The sequence below is a fragment of the Microtus oregoni genome, unplaced genomic scaffold (assembly GCF_018167655.1).
Source record: "Microtus oregoni isolate MIOR12 unplaced genomic scaffold, Mior012 000008F_ref0000371, whole genome shotgun sequence".
In the NCBI taxonomy this organism is placed as follows: domain Eukaryota; kingdom Metazoa; phylum Chordata; class Mammalia; order Rodentia; family Cricetidae; genus Microtus; species Microtus oregoni.
In genome coordinates, this window is record NW_024543067.1 from 7,389,433 (window position 1) to 7,407,814 (window position 18,382).

The 18,382-nt window shown below is 41.8% G+C and overlaps 1 protein-coding gene across 1 annotated transcript in view; it reads left to right on the forward strand.

Moving 5' to 3' along the window:
• Positions 1–18,382, forward strand: part of Musk (muscle associated receptor tyrosine kinase) — a 70,707-nt gene that overhangs the window by 30,591 nt on the left and 21,734 nt on the right. The window contains exons 6-9 of the mRNA XM_041657371.1: positions 235–264; positions 7,003–7,127; positions 13,265–13,424; positions 17,820–17,826. Coding sequence (XP_041513305.1) covers positions 235–264; positions 7,003–7,127; positions 13,265–13,424; positions 17,820–17,826 — 322 coding nt within the window. The remainder of the gene's footprint in view (positions 1–234; positions 265–7,002; positions 7,128–13,264; positions 13,425–17,819; positions 17,827–18,382) is intronic.

Here is an 18,382-nt window from a genome sequence, read left to right on the forward strand (position 1 = left end):
GTAGTAATTTGGAATCTTATGCCATGGGATAGCTTGCTTGCAAGAAAAGAAAAGGTCAGCACTTTCCCTACTTTCCCTTCATGGCATTTGCTTCTTATTGAAATAAGAAACAAGTAGATGCTAATGAACCGTGCACAGTTGATGCACTGCGATCTAAGAGCTCCCTTCTCATGATGCATTGTTCTGTTTGTGTTTGTTGTGTGTGTGTCTGTTTTGTCCTCTTCCTATTAACAGAAGACAGTGAGCCCGAGCAGGACGCTAAAGGTATTTCCTCCTTCCTTCTGCCTTGCTGCTTCTTTTTACATGAGCAATATATTCAGTTGCTTGTTTTCCTGACCTTAAGTGCTATTATTCTGTCGAGAAATGACAGCTGACCTGTGGGAATAAAGCCATAGCCTTAAAGAGGCACCTGCAGGGCTTCTTCCCTCTAGACTTGGGTTATTGATCAATTGCGTTTCTTAGGAGAGCATCGAATCCAGAGATGTGTTGGAATTGTGAATTCCACATTCTAAAATTACAACACGAAGTTAAATGAAAATAACAGACAAGAGAATTAACCCACACAGGCCAGATCAGAAATTTCTTTGGGGGGGGGCATGTGTTAAAATTTTGGAGAACTGTTAAAACTTCAAGATGGAGACATAAGTGTTTGGTTATCGACATTTCAATTTGATGAGGCGTTTAATGCATTCTACCTAGGTAAATAGAAATAGTTTCATTTTAGTTATGTGGAAATGTATATTTCATTAAATATATTCAGGGAGAAAAAGCAGCTGGAAATGAAGTTTGTCTTGGAAAACCCTCAAATACAGCAAGTCTCCCATCATGAAAAATACTCTGTCCCCCAAACTTGGATAATCTGAGTATAAAAACCACAAGTCCCAGGTCACACAGCTTGGTTCTAGGACTCTTTCTTAAACTGCTATTATTTGAAATGATGTGCCCTCATTTTATAGACACAAATATAACAGATTAGGGACCCTTTGCCTCAGGTTCTTGGGGTCAAAAGTGTTTCAGGTTTCAGAGTTTTTCAGATTCTGGAATGTTAGCTCAGCCTAGGGCAGTGAGGCATCCTGAATACGGAGGTCTGAAGTTGAACTAGCGTGCTTTCAAAATGGAAACTCGTTGAGAGTCCTGTTGGCCCTCCAAAAGTTTTGGATTTTAGAATTTCAGATTAGGGACACTGTATTAGTTACTGGTCTCATTGCCACAACAAGATAAATGACAGAAGCAGCCATCAGAAGGACAGGTTTCGTTTGCTTTGAGATCCAGGGGATGCAAATCTTGGCAGGAAAGGCATCTCGGCTGCTGCACTCCGTCTGTAGCCGCAGAGTGTGAGAGATGACAGCCTCTGGCATCACAGCGGATCAGGAAGCAGAGAGCTTGGACCAGTACCACAAAATGCATACAGTCTTCAAGGTCTGCCCCACAGTGACCCATTTGTGCTACATGTCCAAAAGAATCCAGACCCTGGGACAGAGAGATGGCTCAGTGGTTAAGAGAGTGTACTGCGTTTACAGAGGACCCAAGTTTCAATCCTATTGAGAGGCTCACAGCTGCCTCTAGCTCCAGCTCCAGGGTCCTGACATTTTTTTCTGGACTCCTCAGTCACCTGCACTCATAGGTGCACATACTATCCACATGCCTACGTGTGCATGCATAATTAAAATAAAAAGATACATCTTCAAAAGAGAAGAATCCCAAACCTCCCAAAGCAGCATTAGCAGTCGCAGACAAAGTGTTCAATCACGTGAACATGTAGATATTTTTAAAAATTGAAACTGTAAGAGATGCCCAATCCGTATTTGGAATGTTTTCCTCTTTCTAGATACTAGCTTGTTTGCAACACAAATCAAGTAAAAGCGTTCCAAAATGGTGCAATGGGTCAGTTTTCAGTCTCTCTGTTCCCTTTACTCCTGCCATCCATGGATTATTTGAAACCTTAAGACAAAACAAGCAAGCAAACAAACAAACAAAACCCTCTTCAAGGAAGGGTAGGAAATAATTCAGAAGGGAAAGAGGAGAGGAAAATAAAATCCACGAGCTCTCATTGTATCCTTTGAAATAACACTCAGAAACAGCCCAAACTTGGGACAAGCTCTTGATCTGCCCTCTCCCCAAGGAGGGGGCTACACTCTAACCACGAGAGCAGCTGTCGTTTCTCGACTTGGGCTCCTCGTCCCTGAATTTTCCATGGCATTACAAGAATAATTTCAGACTGTATGATCGCCTGACCCCTTGACGACATACCACCCTTTAAAATGATAACCACAGAGCTGATTATGAATCTGGAAGGAATTTGAAAAATGGTGGTGGCAGGTGCTCTGGGTGGGGACAGAGGACTATAGCTGTGCTCGCCATAAACAATTTGACATTGCTGGCGCCTTAAGTGCAATTTTTGATGTCAGATTTCCAGCCTTCAGAGAGGTCCCCAAATCTGCCCAAGAAATATAAAGTCCCAAATGTGTGAAAAAATTTCATAAGAGTAAACCCTGGGGGTTAAACGCTGCCTCTGTCTGGTTTTCATGCCTGGTGAATAAGACCATCCTTGTCCCTGGGAACATGAGTGTGAAAGAGAGAATAGTGTGTCAGACAGTGATAACTAAGATGATCACTAACAAGAGAAGTGGTATCATATCAGAATAGTTATAAAGTTTCCCCGAATTATTAAATACTTTCCAACTTCTATTCATCAGTTTACTTGCTTATATAACAAAACGTATTTTCTGACATGCAAATAAATTACAAAATAAAGACATTTGATGTGCATTTCATTGGCTAAGAAACAGATCTCATGATGCTTTGGAATGATGGCCTAGAATGCGTTTCAGTTTGTGGATGCTCTACTAATGCAATGGGATTTGTTATCGGACTATATCCAAGTTCAGTACTGCAGGGGATGAAGCTCGTCTGACATTGACTGTTGATTGCAGCTGCTAGGATTGTCGTCAATGGTCGTTAAATGGTTGGAATTTCTCTCAGTCCCCCTTCACCTTTCACATTTAGAACAGGAAACAAATACAGATGGGTGGAAACCCATGCGCATCATGGCTGATAGAGCTGGGTTAGTCTCCAATAAGAAGACTAACATAACTTCTGTTTCATTCTCATCTCCCCAGCCTTTCCCATGTCACATCCTAGGGTTTGGGTAGAGACGTCCTGACCTGTTAAACTTTCAACCACATAGCAAGCTCTTCCCCTTCCTTTAGGTAGGACAGCCAAGACAATGGTAGTCCAGCAGGGTTGAGACACACATGCTGTAGATAACTTCATTTGCCTGATGTCACCAGAAAAGTCACTCCCTCGCTCACTCCTTTGTTCCCTCCCTCGCTCGCTCACTCCTTCAGTTACTCGCTCTCTCATTGGATCATTTAATAAATATTGATGTCTTACCCTGTTCCGGGGCACAGCTGGAGATAGATATAGAGCAACATATACGTAAGTCAGCCTGCAGTAATGAACAAAGCAAAGTCAGACCTTGCTATCTTTCCATCTCAGGAGGAGAGGCCATCAAAATACAGATAAGTAAAGGGACCCACAGGTGTCAAGGGGTGCTAAGTATTGTGAGGAAACCCAAACGAAGTGAGGGAGAATTAAGGACAGAATAATAACAAGACGTCTCAATTCAAACCAAAAGACATGAATGGTGTTTAGAACATCCTTTGGGAGTAAAGGAAAAGTCAAAGGAAGGGTTGAATATGTCTGTCAATATTGCAAAGGGAGGGCTGAGTCTGGCTTCTTGGAGAGAACCCGAGAGTGTGGGAGGGACCAGCTTCACTGTAATCTCCAGCCATCTTCTCTGAACACACTGCACTTAATGATGAAGCCCTTTTGGAAAGAACAACTATTTATTAGCAGTTTTATATTCATGGAGCTACCTGTGTGGCCAATAGTACCCAGCATGTGTGCCCAGACAAAGCCCCTAGAAGGTTCGACATGAGGCAGTAGAAGGGAATCAATTAAGTGCAACATCACAATGAACTGTGAAAGAACAGTTGACTGATTCATTCACTTTCTCGCTTTCTGCCTAGCTGTGTTGTGCAATATAGATCATCAAGGGTTTTGCGATGAGCCTAAATGACAAGCCACGGGATGCAATAGCAGCTCAAGGAAAAACAAAAGCTGTGAATCAGAACACAATAAACTCACCCTGGCTAGTCAATTTCTAAGAAGAATTCAAAGTTCCCAAATTAAAACATACGCTTCTATAAATCAAAGCAGGAGAAAGAATCTAGATTTCCTATTTCTCCATTTTGTTTTATTGTTCTCCTCTCCGTCCAAAGCCAAGGGCACGGTCAATCATTAGGACACTTTTCTAATAGGAATGATATCGTGGATCCAGCTCCAAGGCTCTTGAGCATGTTACTGTTTCCAAGGCTCAGAGGCGGGGCCCCATGTGGTACCGATTACAGTGACTCAACTCAAAGACTGTAGTGTCAGCCCGTGCGTGCACTGTCTCAGTCACGTGTCACACATGGGCTGAGATGTGTGGCATGGCCTAGGTCTCATTACCATCACCAGAAAACAATAAGAGTGCGTGGAAGACCCCCGCGAGGATGCCTCTCAGCCTGGGTTTGGCTGTCAAAAGCACACAGCCTGTGAACTCGGATTAAGTTGGGAAAACAAGAATTCGAAAAGAGCACTTGGATGACATGGTCCTTAAACCTCCTTTAGCCTGTAACAGATTGCTTCTCTCCTGTTATGTATTGGTTGAGGCAATTAAATGATTTGCCATTTTTAAGTTTCCTGCATTCTGGGTTTTACAGACATGGTCTACAGGGTGTTGTTTACTGTGTTCCTGAACTGATTTTTGATACGTGCTTAATTATATCCCGGGACATTCTAAAGCCAGGATATTATTGTTATTATTATTTTCTTTTTTAAAATTTAATTTTATTTTATTTATACTCTTTTTTATTGATTTTGATGAGTTGTGCATTTTTCTCTACTCCCCTTCCTGTTTCTTCCCTCCCCTTCAACCCTCTCCCATGGTCCCCATGCTCCCAATTTACTCAGGAGATCTTGTCTTTTTCTACTTCCCATGTAGATTAGATCCATGTATCTCTCTCTTAGGGTTCTTATTGTTGTCTAGGTTTTCTGGGATTGTGATTCATAGGCTGGTTTTCTTTGCTTTATGTTTAAAAACCACTTATGAGTAAGTACATGTGATAATTGTCTCTCTGAGACTGGGTTACCTCACTCAATATTATGTTTTCTAGATCCATCCATTTGCCTGTAAATTTCAAGATGTCATTATTTTTCTCTGCTGTGTAGTACTCCATTGTGTTTTTAAAAACAGCTTCTCATGTAGTCCAAGATGGCCTTGAACTCCCATGTAACTGAGGATGACTTTGGATTCTAAATCCTCCTGCCTCCTCTACCTCCCCAATGCTGGAATTACAGGCATGGGCTACTACAGCATCTGGTTTCTATGGTGCTGGGGATTGAATCCATGGCTTTGTACAGCCTAGGCAATCACAATACCAACTGAACTTCACCTCTGTCTCTCAATTTTGGTTTTAGAGGCAGGTTAAACTCCATATTAAACATTCAAAACATTTTTAAACATTTTTATATTTTAGCTACTGTCATCTTTGAAGGTGACACTTTTACTACTTTTCTGTTCTCCTGGCTTTGGGGTACAACATTTATATATTTAAAATGGATCATCACAGATTTTGCAATTACCCCAAACAAGGTTGTAAACAATGCATGTCTTAGAGTCCACAATAGTAAAATATAGGAAGTCAAGTTAATAAAAGTTTGCATTGAAGACCCAGTTGTCAAGAAAGATTATATTTTTATACCCTTGAATTATGTAACCTCATGAAGAGTTTATCAAAATCATAAATAATCCTGACAAGTTCTACGTTTGCTATGACTGCTCTGCATATTTCTTGCCTTGCACACACAAACTCTGTGGATTTTGGTGAACTAAAAGAACCAAGTTTCAAAGTGCTAATTGGGGTTTAGAATTCCCTGTCATTGCTCTGGGCTTATGCCCTAGGAAACAGCAGAAGAGAGCATAAAATATGTTGACAATATAATAGGAAAACAAAAAGATTTCATAATAGTTTAAAAGAACATCGGATTTGACATCAGAAAACCTGAGACCAAGCTTATTACTATCACTATGATACTCTGAGAAATAAATAAAGCTAATGGGGATTTGGTTTATACAGAAGAGCAGGACTCTAGTTGATATTGTAAATGGTGCTCTCCAGCTCATTCTGAGTTTCTAACTCTATCTTTAATTCAAGGTAAAACTGTATAGTCTGGAGAACTATTTTTTTAATTAGTGAAGACTTGTAAGCTTAAGGAATGCAAATGACTCATTCTCCTCCTCATATTAATCTAAAATATCCCTTTCCTTTCCCCCAGTAAATCATCTCATTCTCTGAAATGCACGATATATTTGAATTTGTTCTCCCTACTATGATAGATTTGAGGGTATAAAACATTAATCATATTTTTTAAATTCACTAAAATGGTGTCCTGCATTCATTCTGATCACGAATGCTTCTGGGCACTTCGTCCAGCAATGTACAAAATAGGCTAAGACAATCTAATGGGGGAGCTGAAGAATAGATAGATAGGAACTGACTAAGAGAAGAGAGCAGCAGGTGCGTAAAGATCATAAAACAGAATGACAAAGTTGGCTGGGAGTTGCACTATGTGTTGGATGATCATGGTCTAAGGAAATGTACTTTAAAATGAGACCTGAGTTGTATACATAAGGAACCCATCATATAAAGACATAAGCATGAATGTTCTAGATTGAGAAACAACAAAGACAAACTTATGTGTTGGAATTAAGCTCAGCGTGGCCTTGGATAGTGAGAAATGCAAAATCGTAGACGAAAGAGCATGGAGGCCAAACATAGCAACACTGAAGGGTTGATTGCACTCAGGGGCACATTGTGTAACTGCAGCTTTTAAAGCCTTATCTTGCTTAGCCATTTCATAAAGAGTCATCACCTGTGTCCTTTGTCTTCCTAACAGTTTTTGCAAGAATCCTGCGTGCTCCTGAGTCCCACAATGTCACCTTTGGTTCCTTTGTAACCCTACGCTGCACAGCAATAGGTATCCCCGTCCCCACCATCAGCTGGATTGAAAACGGAAATGCCGTGAGTGCCTCACGTTTGGGATTATTTGGGATTATACCCACTGCTGCTGATGTACCTGTAGTTTGGTGTGATTTAAATAAGAACAGCTCCCATAGCCACATATGTTTGAGTATAAGATTTCTACTTGGTGGAAGTGTTTGAGAAACATTAGGAGGTATGACTTTTTGAGGAAGTGTGTCGCTGCGGTTGGACTTTGAGGTTTCAAAGGGTTGTTCTCTCTGCCACTCTCTTTGTCTCTGTCTTGTTGTTCAAGATAAAAGTTCTCAGCTATTCCAGCCAACATACCTTTGCTCCACCATCATGGACTCTATCCCTCTGAAATTATCAGCCCCAAGTTAAATGTTATCTTTTGTAGATTGCCTTTGTCATGGTATTTTTTATCACAATGATAGAACATAATGATACAACATAATGTTACCAGTTCTATCTATATCACTGGTACTACGTGTATCAGGATATGATGCCATCTTTGGTCTCAGAAATCACTGACATTGAACCCTGGGAGTTTGCATCTTTCCCTACATCCTGGAAAAAGTAGAATACTTCCTTTGATTTTTCTGTGTAAAAGAGAAATGTTTGTAAGTCCTTCCCACAACTGCAATAATTTTCATAAGATATACCAGTTCACTGGGGGAAATTACTTTAATGGAAAAATAATCCAGAATTTTAATCCATCTATACCAGTTCAATATGCCTTTCTGCATCTTAATAGTGGTAGTAATAACTAGTGTGGTCACATGATTATCTTGAGCCAGGCCCTCTTCTAAGCACTATACATACAAACATCCACTCAGTCTTTTTTCAAGCACATGTTGAGCATCTGGGTATCAAGTTCTATTCTAGGCCCTGGGGAAACAAGGGCAAATAGAATGGAAAACCTTTGCTGGTGCCAAACGGCTTCCATTCTGGTGGAAAAGAACAGAGAATAAAATTAGAGAAAGAGAGTGTACATTTTGTGTGGATTGTGTCAATTAGGACAAAAAATAACAAGCATGAAGTTGGAAATGAGACAGAAAGTTGGGCCTTAGGAGAAAGATCCCGGTTTCAGTAGAGTGGTTGAGTCTAACTGAGACAGAGACAACTGGGAAGAGGTTTAGATATAATGACAGGGGAGGCTATGTGGACAGCTGCTGGAAGGTTACTAGACAAAGTCTCTGAGATGAGTGTGTAGACATGTCTGTTGGAGAAGAATCAAAGAGGTTAGTGTGGTTATAGATGAATGAATGTAAATATGAGGGGTGAGGCGGCCACCGTGTGTCAGAAAGGCCTGTAGAGGTCCCTGAAGCAACTTCTACTTTCCCTTGTCTGGCAAGGGACTTAATTGCAAGTCTATTTCTATTGAAGGTTTATCTATAACAGCTAGTTTGTTGATATCTAGAAAGGGAAATTAATCACAACTATTACTGCCATATTTTTTAAACATTGCCTGTTGTCTATTTGTGTTTGGTGTGAATATAATTTTTACTTTATCTTAGTCTGCTTTCTGTTGCTGTGATAAAACAAAAAAACAACAACCAAAAAGCAACTTGAGGTTTTATTTAAGCCGACAGCTTATAGTCTAACATGAAAGTCAAGGCAGGAACCGAAGCAGAGACCCTGCGGGAAAGCTGCTTATGACTTACTCTCCATGGCTTGCTCAGTCTGCTTTCTTATACATCCCTGGACCACCTGTGTAGGGATGGTAACACCCACAGTAGCCTAGACCCTCCCAAATTAACTATTAATCAACAAAACACCCCACAGACATGCCTATAGACCAGTAAGATAGAGGCAATTCTTCAATTGAAGTTTGCTCTTCCCAGATGATTTTAACTTGTGTCCATTTGGCAAAACAAAAGACAAACCTCTAACTAGTACAGGTTTAAGGTTGTGTTTATGAGGGGAAGAAATATATTTTTATTATTTTCATACAGATGCAATTTAAATCAATATACTTCCCTTTCATCAATTGTATCGATTATTGGAGAGCACGGCATGCTCATGAGGTGCGGTTTCCCTTGTGTTGCTCCATCCCTTCACCCCATGTAGCCCCACATTTTCGTCTTGCTCTGTTTTCAGTTCTGGATTATTGTATCTGTTTTCCAAACTGGGAGCAGCCTGTTCTTCCAGCAAGCTATCAAGATCATGTTCCAAGGTCAATGTTAGGCCAGCCTTATGGAATTGCCTGGCAAGCTTGCATTTTTTTCTTTGGTGCAGAGCCTGAAGTGAAGAAGGTACAAGGCAAACCTCTAAAATTCTGAGGCACTTTCGCTGCTATACCTTTGAGGATAGCTTCTCTTTCCTCTACATCCTCTCTAGTCAGATTCCCAGTCAACAGATGCCTCTCTGAAGTCAACTTGACTAGATTTAGAATCACCCAGGAGAGTAAGGAAGCATCAGAATATTGATTAAGGATGCTACACAAAAAATGTTCAAATGATACACAATGGCTAGTCACTTTAACCTTCCAACATGGTAATAAGCCTATAATACCACAAAAGACGAGACTGTTCCCCATCTCCCATACCAACTAAAACACTGGATAGCCAGAGATGAAGAGTAGAAGAAAGTCAATCAATGCTCCCTCACTTAAGACATATCTCCTTTCTTCCAATGGAAATGTTATCCCCCCCCCCCCATGGAAATTTGTAGTCAGATAAACTTGGGAATGACAGGTATCATTTATTTATTTTTTTAACACAATAGTGGATATAGAGAAGAGTATATCTTTTGAGACAGCATTTCTCTATGTAGCCACGGCTGTCCTGGAACTCATTAGTAGACCAGGCTTTTCCTGAAACTCAAAGAGATCTGCCTGCCTCTGCTACCCAAGTGCTAGGGTTAAAGGCTTGCGCTTCTGTGCCTGGGAGCTTACTATTTTTAAGAAGAAAGCCTTTCCATATCCTAGAACCATATTTATTGAAAGCTATTCTAACAATAACTATTATATAGATATTTAGCTAAAGTTTAGAAAACTGTCTAAACACAATACACAGTATTCCTTAAAAATTATAAAAGTTGAGATAGTTTTGTTAAAATAGTTTTATAAAAGAAACAGGCAGTGCATATATTTTGAAGATAGTGTTGTTTAATAGTCTTATAAATAACCATACTTCACCCAGATTTTTAAAAGGTCATTGTTGTAGAATATTATTTTAACTAGGGAAAGATGTGTCACATTTGTTCATATTGCATTTGTTCAATTATGGAAAGAAGTGTTGTATTTGTTTCACTTTGTCTAAGGCACCTGTTTGATCTAATAAAGAGTGGAATAGCCAATAGCTAGGCAGAGAAAGGATAGGTGGGGCTGGTGGACAGAGAGAATAAATCAGAGGAGAAATCTAGGCTCAGAAAAAGGAGGAAAGAAGGAGAGAAGGAGGAGAGAATAAGGGACAAGCCGGGAGCAAGAAACCAGGCAGACGCCAGTCAGTCAGATGTAGAGAAGCAGAGAAAGTAAGATAAAACAGAAGTCAGAGAGGTAATTAGCCCAGAGGCAAAAGATACGGAGAGAGAAACAGGTTAAGTTAATATAGCTAGCCAGAAATGCACCTTAGCTAGGCCGAGCATCCAAAACTACTCTGTCTCTGTATCATGGTTTGGGAGCCAGTTGGTGCCCTCCCTCCAAAAAAATCTGGTAGAAGACATGATTTTGGCTTCAAGCATGTGAACTTTGGAGTCATTTTATATTATTAACTCGTAAAACAAACTAATTACATATCTCGTGAGACCTGTGTGGGGTTATCAGTAGCCAGCTTGAAAGAGAACAATATTTGTGGCTAAAGTAATAAATAAAAATCAACACAGAAACACCGCTCAGCTCAGCACCTGTTTTTCTACAATGCAGAGACAAACAGTATTTATTATAACAATGTCAGGAGCATGGACCTTATTGGGACATACACTGACTGTTTTATGATGTTTCCCCAGCTAGCTGAAATTATTGATAATGTAGTGCCGTTGGAGCCAGAATACCTTTCTAGGCATTTCTGTGTTCGGATGAAGTTATCATATACAAGACTGTCTATGGCTGTTACTAGATTATCCCAAGATGGCCTCATTAGTGGATTCACGATGCGCACAAATGTTATGCAGGTATACATTAGCTCAGATATTGTTATGTCTAATAGAACTTTCTATTTTACTGCCTCTTTTAAAAGTATTTCTTTTTCAAAAGCTTTACTGTAGTTTTAATCATGTGTGCACGTGTGTGTATGATTGTGAGATTGTGTGTGGGTGCATGCATGTGCCTGTGGAGTTCAGAAAAGGGCGTCAGACTCCCTGGAGCTGGAGTTATAGGCAGCTGTATTCTGCCCATTGTGATGTGGGTGCTGGGATCCGAACTTGGGTCCTCTGCAAGAGCAGTACATGCTCTTAGCCGCCAACCCATCTCTGTAGTCCCCAAGTTTTCTTTATTATATTTTTCCTGTAATATGTTTAAGACAGAGACTATGTTTTGTTTGTAATGTACTCGGTGAGATAATTCCTGCAGCCAAGCAAGTTAACAGATTCATCTACCTCCTTACAGAAGTCATCACTATCAGAAAGACAGAATGTTCTAGCCAGAGAAGAGTATTTATTCTGGCTTCTTTGGTTTAGCCAATCTGAGAGACTAGGCAAAAACATCCTTACTGCAAATGCCAGATATATGCACCTGAGTTAAGCCCAGTTGGCTCTTGGTTATCATGGGATATTGGTGCTAGGACTCTCCATGGATAACCAAAACTTTGGATGCTCAGCCTCTTATGTCCAATTGTGTAGTATTTACACATACTCTTCTTTGTACTTTAAATAATCTCTTGGTAAAAAATGCTATGTAAATAACTGTTACACTATTTTATTTAGGGAATAATGACAGGTTCAAAAAACAATATACCTTAAAACATATTTTCAGTACAAAGTTAGTCAAATCCATACAGGCCACAGATAAGCTTGCAGGGCCACTGTTCCGGTAGTCTTTAGGCATACCTTGGTAAAAGGTCACAACAATAATCTGAACTCATCCCTTTGATCTTTTAAAAACCCAGCGAAGGGCCAAAATGATCCAAATAGAGGGCAGAGGGTTGCTTTTATTTTTAGATCATCAAAAATACTAAAGTGTTAGTCAGGGTGAGCTGTGATGAAAGAAAAACAAATTCAAACTATGACTAACAAGGCCTGCTGTGCATGAGTCACTGAGGGAGTGAGGTGAGGCCCCTGGACACAGGAGGAAAAGCGCTGAGAAGCCACACCAGCCCTGAGGAAGGAGCTGGTCTCTCAGCCTGAACATTCAGCACTTGGATGGAGGCCCCTGGAGAGGTCAGGCAGCTTGAAGAGCTCTTCTTTCAATGAGACGTGTTTTCAGTGACCTCATGATCTCTGGAGGTGCTGAGGAATGGCATGCTTAGGTGTGAACAGGATGGTGGGCAGTCTTGGCAGCCCTGAGGGTCACCTGTTTCTAAGTGGCTGCATAGCAATGCTGGATTTCTTCTCAAAGGAGGGAGCCAAGGTCCTCCCCCCTCCATCCAGGTCCAGGAAGGTGCGCATCTAAACAGACTAGGCTCCCTCAAAGCCAGTACATGCAGTAGGATCAAAACCCAGTGCCTGAAGAGCAGTCAGGGTTCCCTGCCCTGTGGGAAGTCCAAGGTCCTTCCCCCTCCATCTAAGTCTAGGAAGGTGAGCATCCAAACAGGCTAGGCTCCCACAAAGCCAGTACATGCAGTAGGATCAAAACCCAGTGACACTGAGTAGTGGGGGGAGGGGGAGAGGAGTGGGGGAAGGGGGAAGGAAATGGGAGGCACAGAGGAGGTTTCTATTGCTGTGAAGAGACACCATGACAAAAATGATTCATATAAAGGAAAACGATTAATTAATTGGGGCTTGCTTATTGGTTCAGAGGCTTAATCCATTATCATCATGGTGGGAAGCATGGTGGAATGCAGGTAGACATGGTGCTGGAGGAGGAGCCAAGACAGCAGGAAGAGAAAGAGACACTGGGTTTGGCTTGAGTATCTGACACCTCAAAAGGCCCAGGGATGGGGAACCTATGTCTGTGTTTGCAGGTCTTTCTCATGCCTGTTGATCGTAACTGAAATGCTTTGTCCTTTTATACCAGACTGCCAATGTGGTATATTAGGAAAGGGTAATCTCGTTCTATCTTTTATTGTTCCCATACCCATCAGGTTTCCTCAGGGTCCATTCAAGAGAGTGTGAAAGACCGGGTGATTGACTCAAGACTCCAGCTCTTTATCACCAAGCCAGGACTCTACACATGTATAGCTACCAACAAGCATGGAGAGAAGTTCAGTACGGCAAAGGCTGCGGCCACAGTCAGTATAGTAGGTAGGTGCTGCGTGTTTGCGCTGCTCCAGAGAAGGCACAGAAGGCACGCCACAAAATCCGGGTAGATGCTGGGGATGCAAACTCAGGTCCTCGGGTTTGCATAGCAACCACTTTTACTCCTGGAGTCATCTTCCTATCTCCAGTAAACACTCGCTTAATATCCACACACAGAAATGTTCGCAGACTCAACCGATTGATGAGTAAGACAGGCTTACTCAGAGTGGGATTGGGATTGGTGGAAGAGGAGTTCAGAAAGAAACACGATTCTTAGCATATGACAGCCTCTTTTACCTCCCCAATCTCCTCAAGGCTAATTCCTTGTTTGTTTTGACACTCTTGAATGATGGAGTCATAGACATTGACTTGGTTGTATTAAAAATTAAATCTCAACATTCTTTCTCAGATAGCAGATACCAATTTGTAGGACCTTATTTTTCTCTTTCTTTCCTTTCTTTTTTCACTCTTTCTTCCTTCCCTCTCCTTGCCTCCTCCCTGTCCCTATCCACAAGTCGTCCCTCCCTCCCTCTGCTTCTGTCTCCCTCCTTTCCTCTCCTTCCCCTCCCTTCCTTGTCCCCATCTCCCTTTCTGAGTTCCTTCCTTCCATCCTTCCTTCCTTTCCTCCCTCCTCCTTCTCCTGCACCTCCCATCTGGATTAAGCAAACTTCCCAAGGCTCTCAGAAACGTGGGGGATATTTAACATGGCTGAGTCAATTTCCGTATGGCTGTTTCTTGAAGGCATTTTTTTACTGTGTGTGTGTGTGTTTGTGTGTTCACTTTCCTGTGTTATCTAAGTGACAGCAAGACTTGCAGGTATTTTCACGGGAAACAGCTGACACATGGGTTTCTAGGTTAGCTACATTGTGTTATGAAGGGTTATTTTTCAAAGTTAAATATCCAAAAGACTTCTAGGCACATTTGTGGAATTCCTAGAGGTGGAAATAATCCTTGTATCAGGAAATGCCAGGCATGTCAGCCTCACAGCAGGCCTCCTGTTCAAGGACTAGTCAAAAGGTACTTGGCCTGACATGTAAGGCCAGCACTGGAGGACTCAGGGCCAGCTCCTGGGGCCTGCTGTTTCTTATTACAGCCTATTCCTTTGATCTTCCCTGATAGAGAACTTTCCATCAGTGCCTATGATTTTGAATCTGAAATGAATAAAGGCCAAAGAGTATAAGTAGCAGTCGACAAGGCTGGACCTTGAGGACATGCCTACAAAGTCAAGAAATAGGCTCTCCCTACCATCTTCTCGGAGGATTTGTCTGTCTATAGGGCCTTAGGTCACTGCATGAGTTAAACGGTATCATCTAGGCAATGACAAGACGCAAATTCAGTTCAATATGCTAAGGAGAACAATAAAATGATCGCTGCTTACACTGCACTTTGCAGTTTATAACAGGCTTTATATGCCTTTATTAAATATGATGAGTGTGGCCCACTCTGTGGGGCAGAATAAAACAAAAACCGATTAACAATGGATCTTGCTTTCTAAGGATGGCCATGGAGAAAGGAAGTTTTCCAGCCATGGGCATGCTGGCACAGAACCTGTTCTGTCCCACAAATACTGACTGCACAACAGGAGGGCAAGAGAGGTTGAAGGGACAGAGGCCATTAGTGTGGACATGGCTATGAGATGGACAGGTTGAAGTGTGTCCAAAAGCCAGTTAACCTCTGCGCTGGAGAACAGAAGGAGGTAGCAAGTAACGAGACAAGTTTGAAATGTGAAGTGTAGCCAGCTTCTGAAGAGCCCGGATTGGGTCAGCCCATCCTCCATAAATGAGAAGTCACTTCTTCATTGTAGAGGAGGAAGCAGGTGCGACGGCCAGATACACCCTTCAGCAAATCAACATGTAGGAAGTGACGGGAGGTTGGCCGGCATGCCCCGCTGGAGACTCCTCAGTGAGCCTAGAAAAGACATGCTATCTAGAATACAGTGGCAATGGCAGGTAACTGAGAAAAGAGGAGGGGATACCAGAATAAAATTGAGGCTTTCAAGTGCTCAAACGTGGCCCTAAAGTCGGAGAATTAGTTAATATACGCTTGAGATTTCAATATATTCTGTTGAAAGGATGAGCACATTTACATAGGGATATTTCAGGCACATATATGATTTAGCTTAGCTTTTTCCTCCACTTGACAGAAGATAAATATTATTGTTGCCAGTCTACAGAGGGTCCCAGTTATGCAAATTCTTGGTGCTTTAGTGATAATCCCTTGCTCGAGTTCCCCCTTCCTCCTTCTTCCATCTCTGCCCTATATGGCAAGGAAGAAAGGGGCTTGCACTTCAGTGGTGCTCTCCGATCTTTTGAATCTAGAATCTGAAGCTGGAAAACTTGTGATTTCATCTCTTAGCTGGGGTAGAACCCAAAAGGCTTCCCTGGATGACTTACTGCCTGTGGGAACTTTCTAGAGAGTTACAGCTCTTGGCAGCTCAGCCAAATCCATCATCAAATGCCTACACAGAGTCTGCTCTGTAGCCTTCACTGTGAGGTCACCCTGTCTACCTCCTCTGAGACCTGAAGGCAAGCCTGCTGACTCCTCAGCGGCCTGTGTCCTCTGTGGGCCTGAAACCACCTCTGCCTCTCTTGTAAGGTGTGCACAATCAAAGCGTGATTTAAACTTCCTCACTCGGTCTGTTGTCCGCGTATTCACATCATGCTGATCTGCTGACTCTGGTGCTGTCTTCCCACTTCAGGGCAGGAGACCCTTCTGCTGTGCTTTGTTTTTAGAATTCCAAATGAGAAGTCACAAGCAAAGCTCTTTGTTTAGCGTTTATCTTACTAGCTATTTTGTATACAGAAATTAGGCTCCACAATCTACAAAACTGCATATTCAAATTCTGCACCTCTTTACCTTCCTCTTGTCTACCGCAGACCAGCTGGGAGGATCCGTACTCCTAGTGTGGTAATCTTTAATCTTTAGAGCCTCTTCATACAGATACCAAAATAGTTGCAGAGACAGCACTGCGAGCAATAAGAAAAGAAGCTAGGAAAACAGTTGTTACTACCCATTCATCCTGTGGCCTGATCTTGCAGAAACATCCAACGCCCCTGAGCACAACTGGCTTATGTCTTACAGAGTAGCAGCATCTCTCCATCCCTGTCCTAACCAGCAAGAACTAGATCCAATTCTACTAACAATGAAATATACCAACGGAGAGATGCATAGTCCTAACATGTAATGGAATCTTCTTTTAAAAATTAAACAATTATGATTATTTGTGTGGGGTGTGTGTGTGTGTGTGTGTGTGTGTGTGTATGGGAGTGTGGGGTGCTCATGCCCTGGCATGTGTAGAGGTCACAGCACAACTCTGTGAACTCAGTTCTATATTTCTACCTTCATGTACATTCTGGAGCTTGAACTCAGGTCTCCAGCGCAGGATGCGCTTCTACCCACTGAACCACCTAGCCCTCCCAGTGGACTTGTCTTGTGTCACAGCACTCCATAAGTTATGAGAGAGCCAATGTAGAGGCAGTGTCCAGGGGTAAAGGATAAGGATGAGCAGCGATGAAAGACCAGAGGAAACCACAGTGGGACAGGGGACGGAATACGGGAAGGATGCCTAGCTGGGCAGGCAGCAGCAGAGAAAGAAGGGTTTTCCAACTGATGTCGCAGCAGAGCTGAATGCAGCGGAACATCAGTCACTTCTGTAGGGTCAATGGCCATCAAGACTGGTGATATCAGGGTTGACTTAACTAGTCAATGGGTCTGACAGTAAGGTTGTGGATGTCACTTTAGAGTTGGGAAGAACTGGGTCCCTAGGAGTAAGACTTGAAACTATCCTGGAAAGCGTGGTCAATTGAACTGGAAAAGGACCATCGAGGTGGAGCACACAGCATCTGGAAGAACTTCCTCTATAACCCAGCAAGCTTGAATGGCTCATAAATTCAAGAGGACACAGCGAGGTGACAAAGTCCCAAGATGACAATGTTCAATCAGCGTGCTGAAATGTGCAGTGTATTGAAATCTAGACTTGATATGCACACAGAGAAAACTCTGTTACTTTTCTCCAGTATCTATCTATCTATCTATCTATCTATCTATCTATCTACCTATCTATCTATCATCTATCTATCTCTTCTATTTTCCTATCTGCCTGTCTACCTTATCTATTAACTTAATCACAAAATTTGATGAAATGGGTATTTTCTTTCATGTGTGACTGGTGGTACCCATGGCAGCCACTATCTGAAATGATTCCAGCTCCCAGGGACAGTACTGTCCTAATCTCCCCCAATTCCACCTGTTAATGTAGCCTCTAGCTTCCCAGTAGAAGCAGAGAAGTTCCCAGAACCTTTGGTTTTAGTGGTTAAACTGTAAGTTGAGCATGTACTGACTTTCCTCTGTTCTTTTTCTTTGTCTGTGGTTTCCTATGGACACTTCCTCTCCTGTTACCAGAGTGGAGGTAAGAATTCTTTATTATTCCAAAGTTTCATGTCACTTGTGGTTTTGATTTACCATAACAAGGATTTGTCTACTGAGAACTATAAATTTTTGAGCATTTCTCGTGTCTAAAGCTGTTTCATATTTTTATAAAATGATAAAAAATGAAAGGTCAACTGAGTATTTATTATGCATCAGATGCTCTCCATAGGTTATTTGTATCCTCCAGGTAGCCCCACCACATAGAAACCATGATTGCCTCTGTCTTCAGAAAAGAAACCGAGAAACTCTTTGCACTGAAAGCTCACTCAGGTAGAGATGAGGCAGTTTGAATGCAGCTCAAGACTAACTCCAAAAGTCTTCTTGTATTTTTCCAAGAGATAATAAATATCAACTTATAGAAGTTTTAACTATAGCATTTTATATTAAATTGACTTTTATTAAAACTCTATATGGCAACTCGGCATAGTTCATGCATCTAATTCCAACTCTCCAAAAGGTGAGTCAGAAGGATCAGATGTTTAAGACCAGGCTGAACTGCATAGCGTGTTTAAGGCTAGCCAGGCTACATAGTGAAT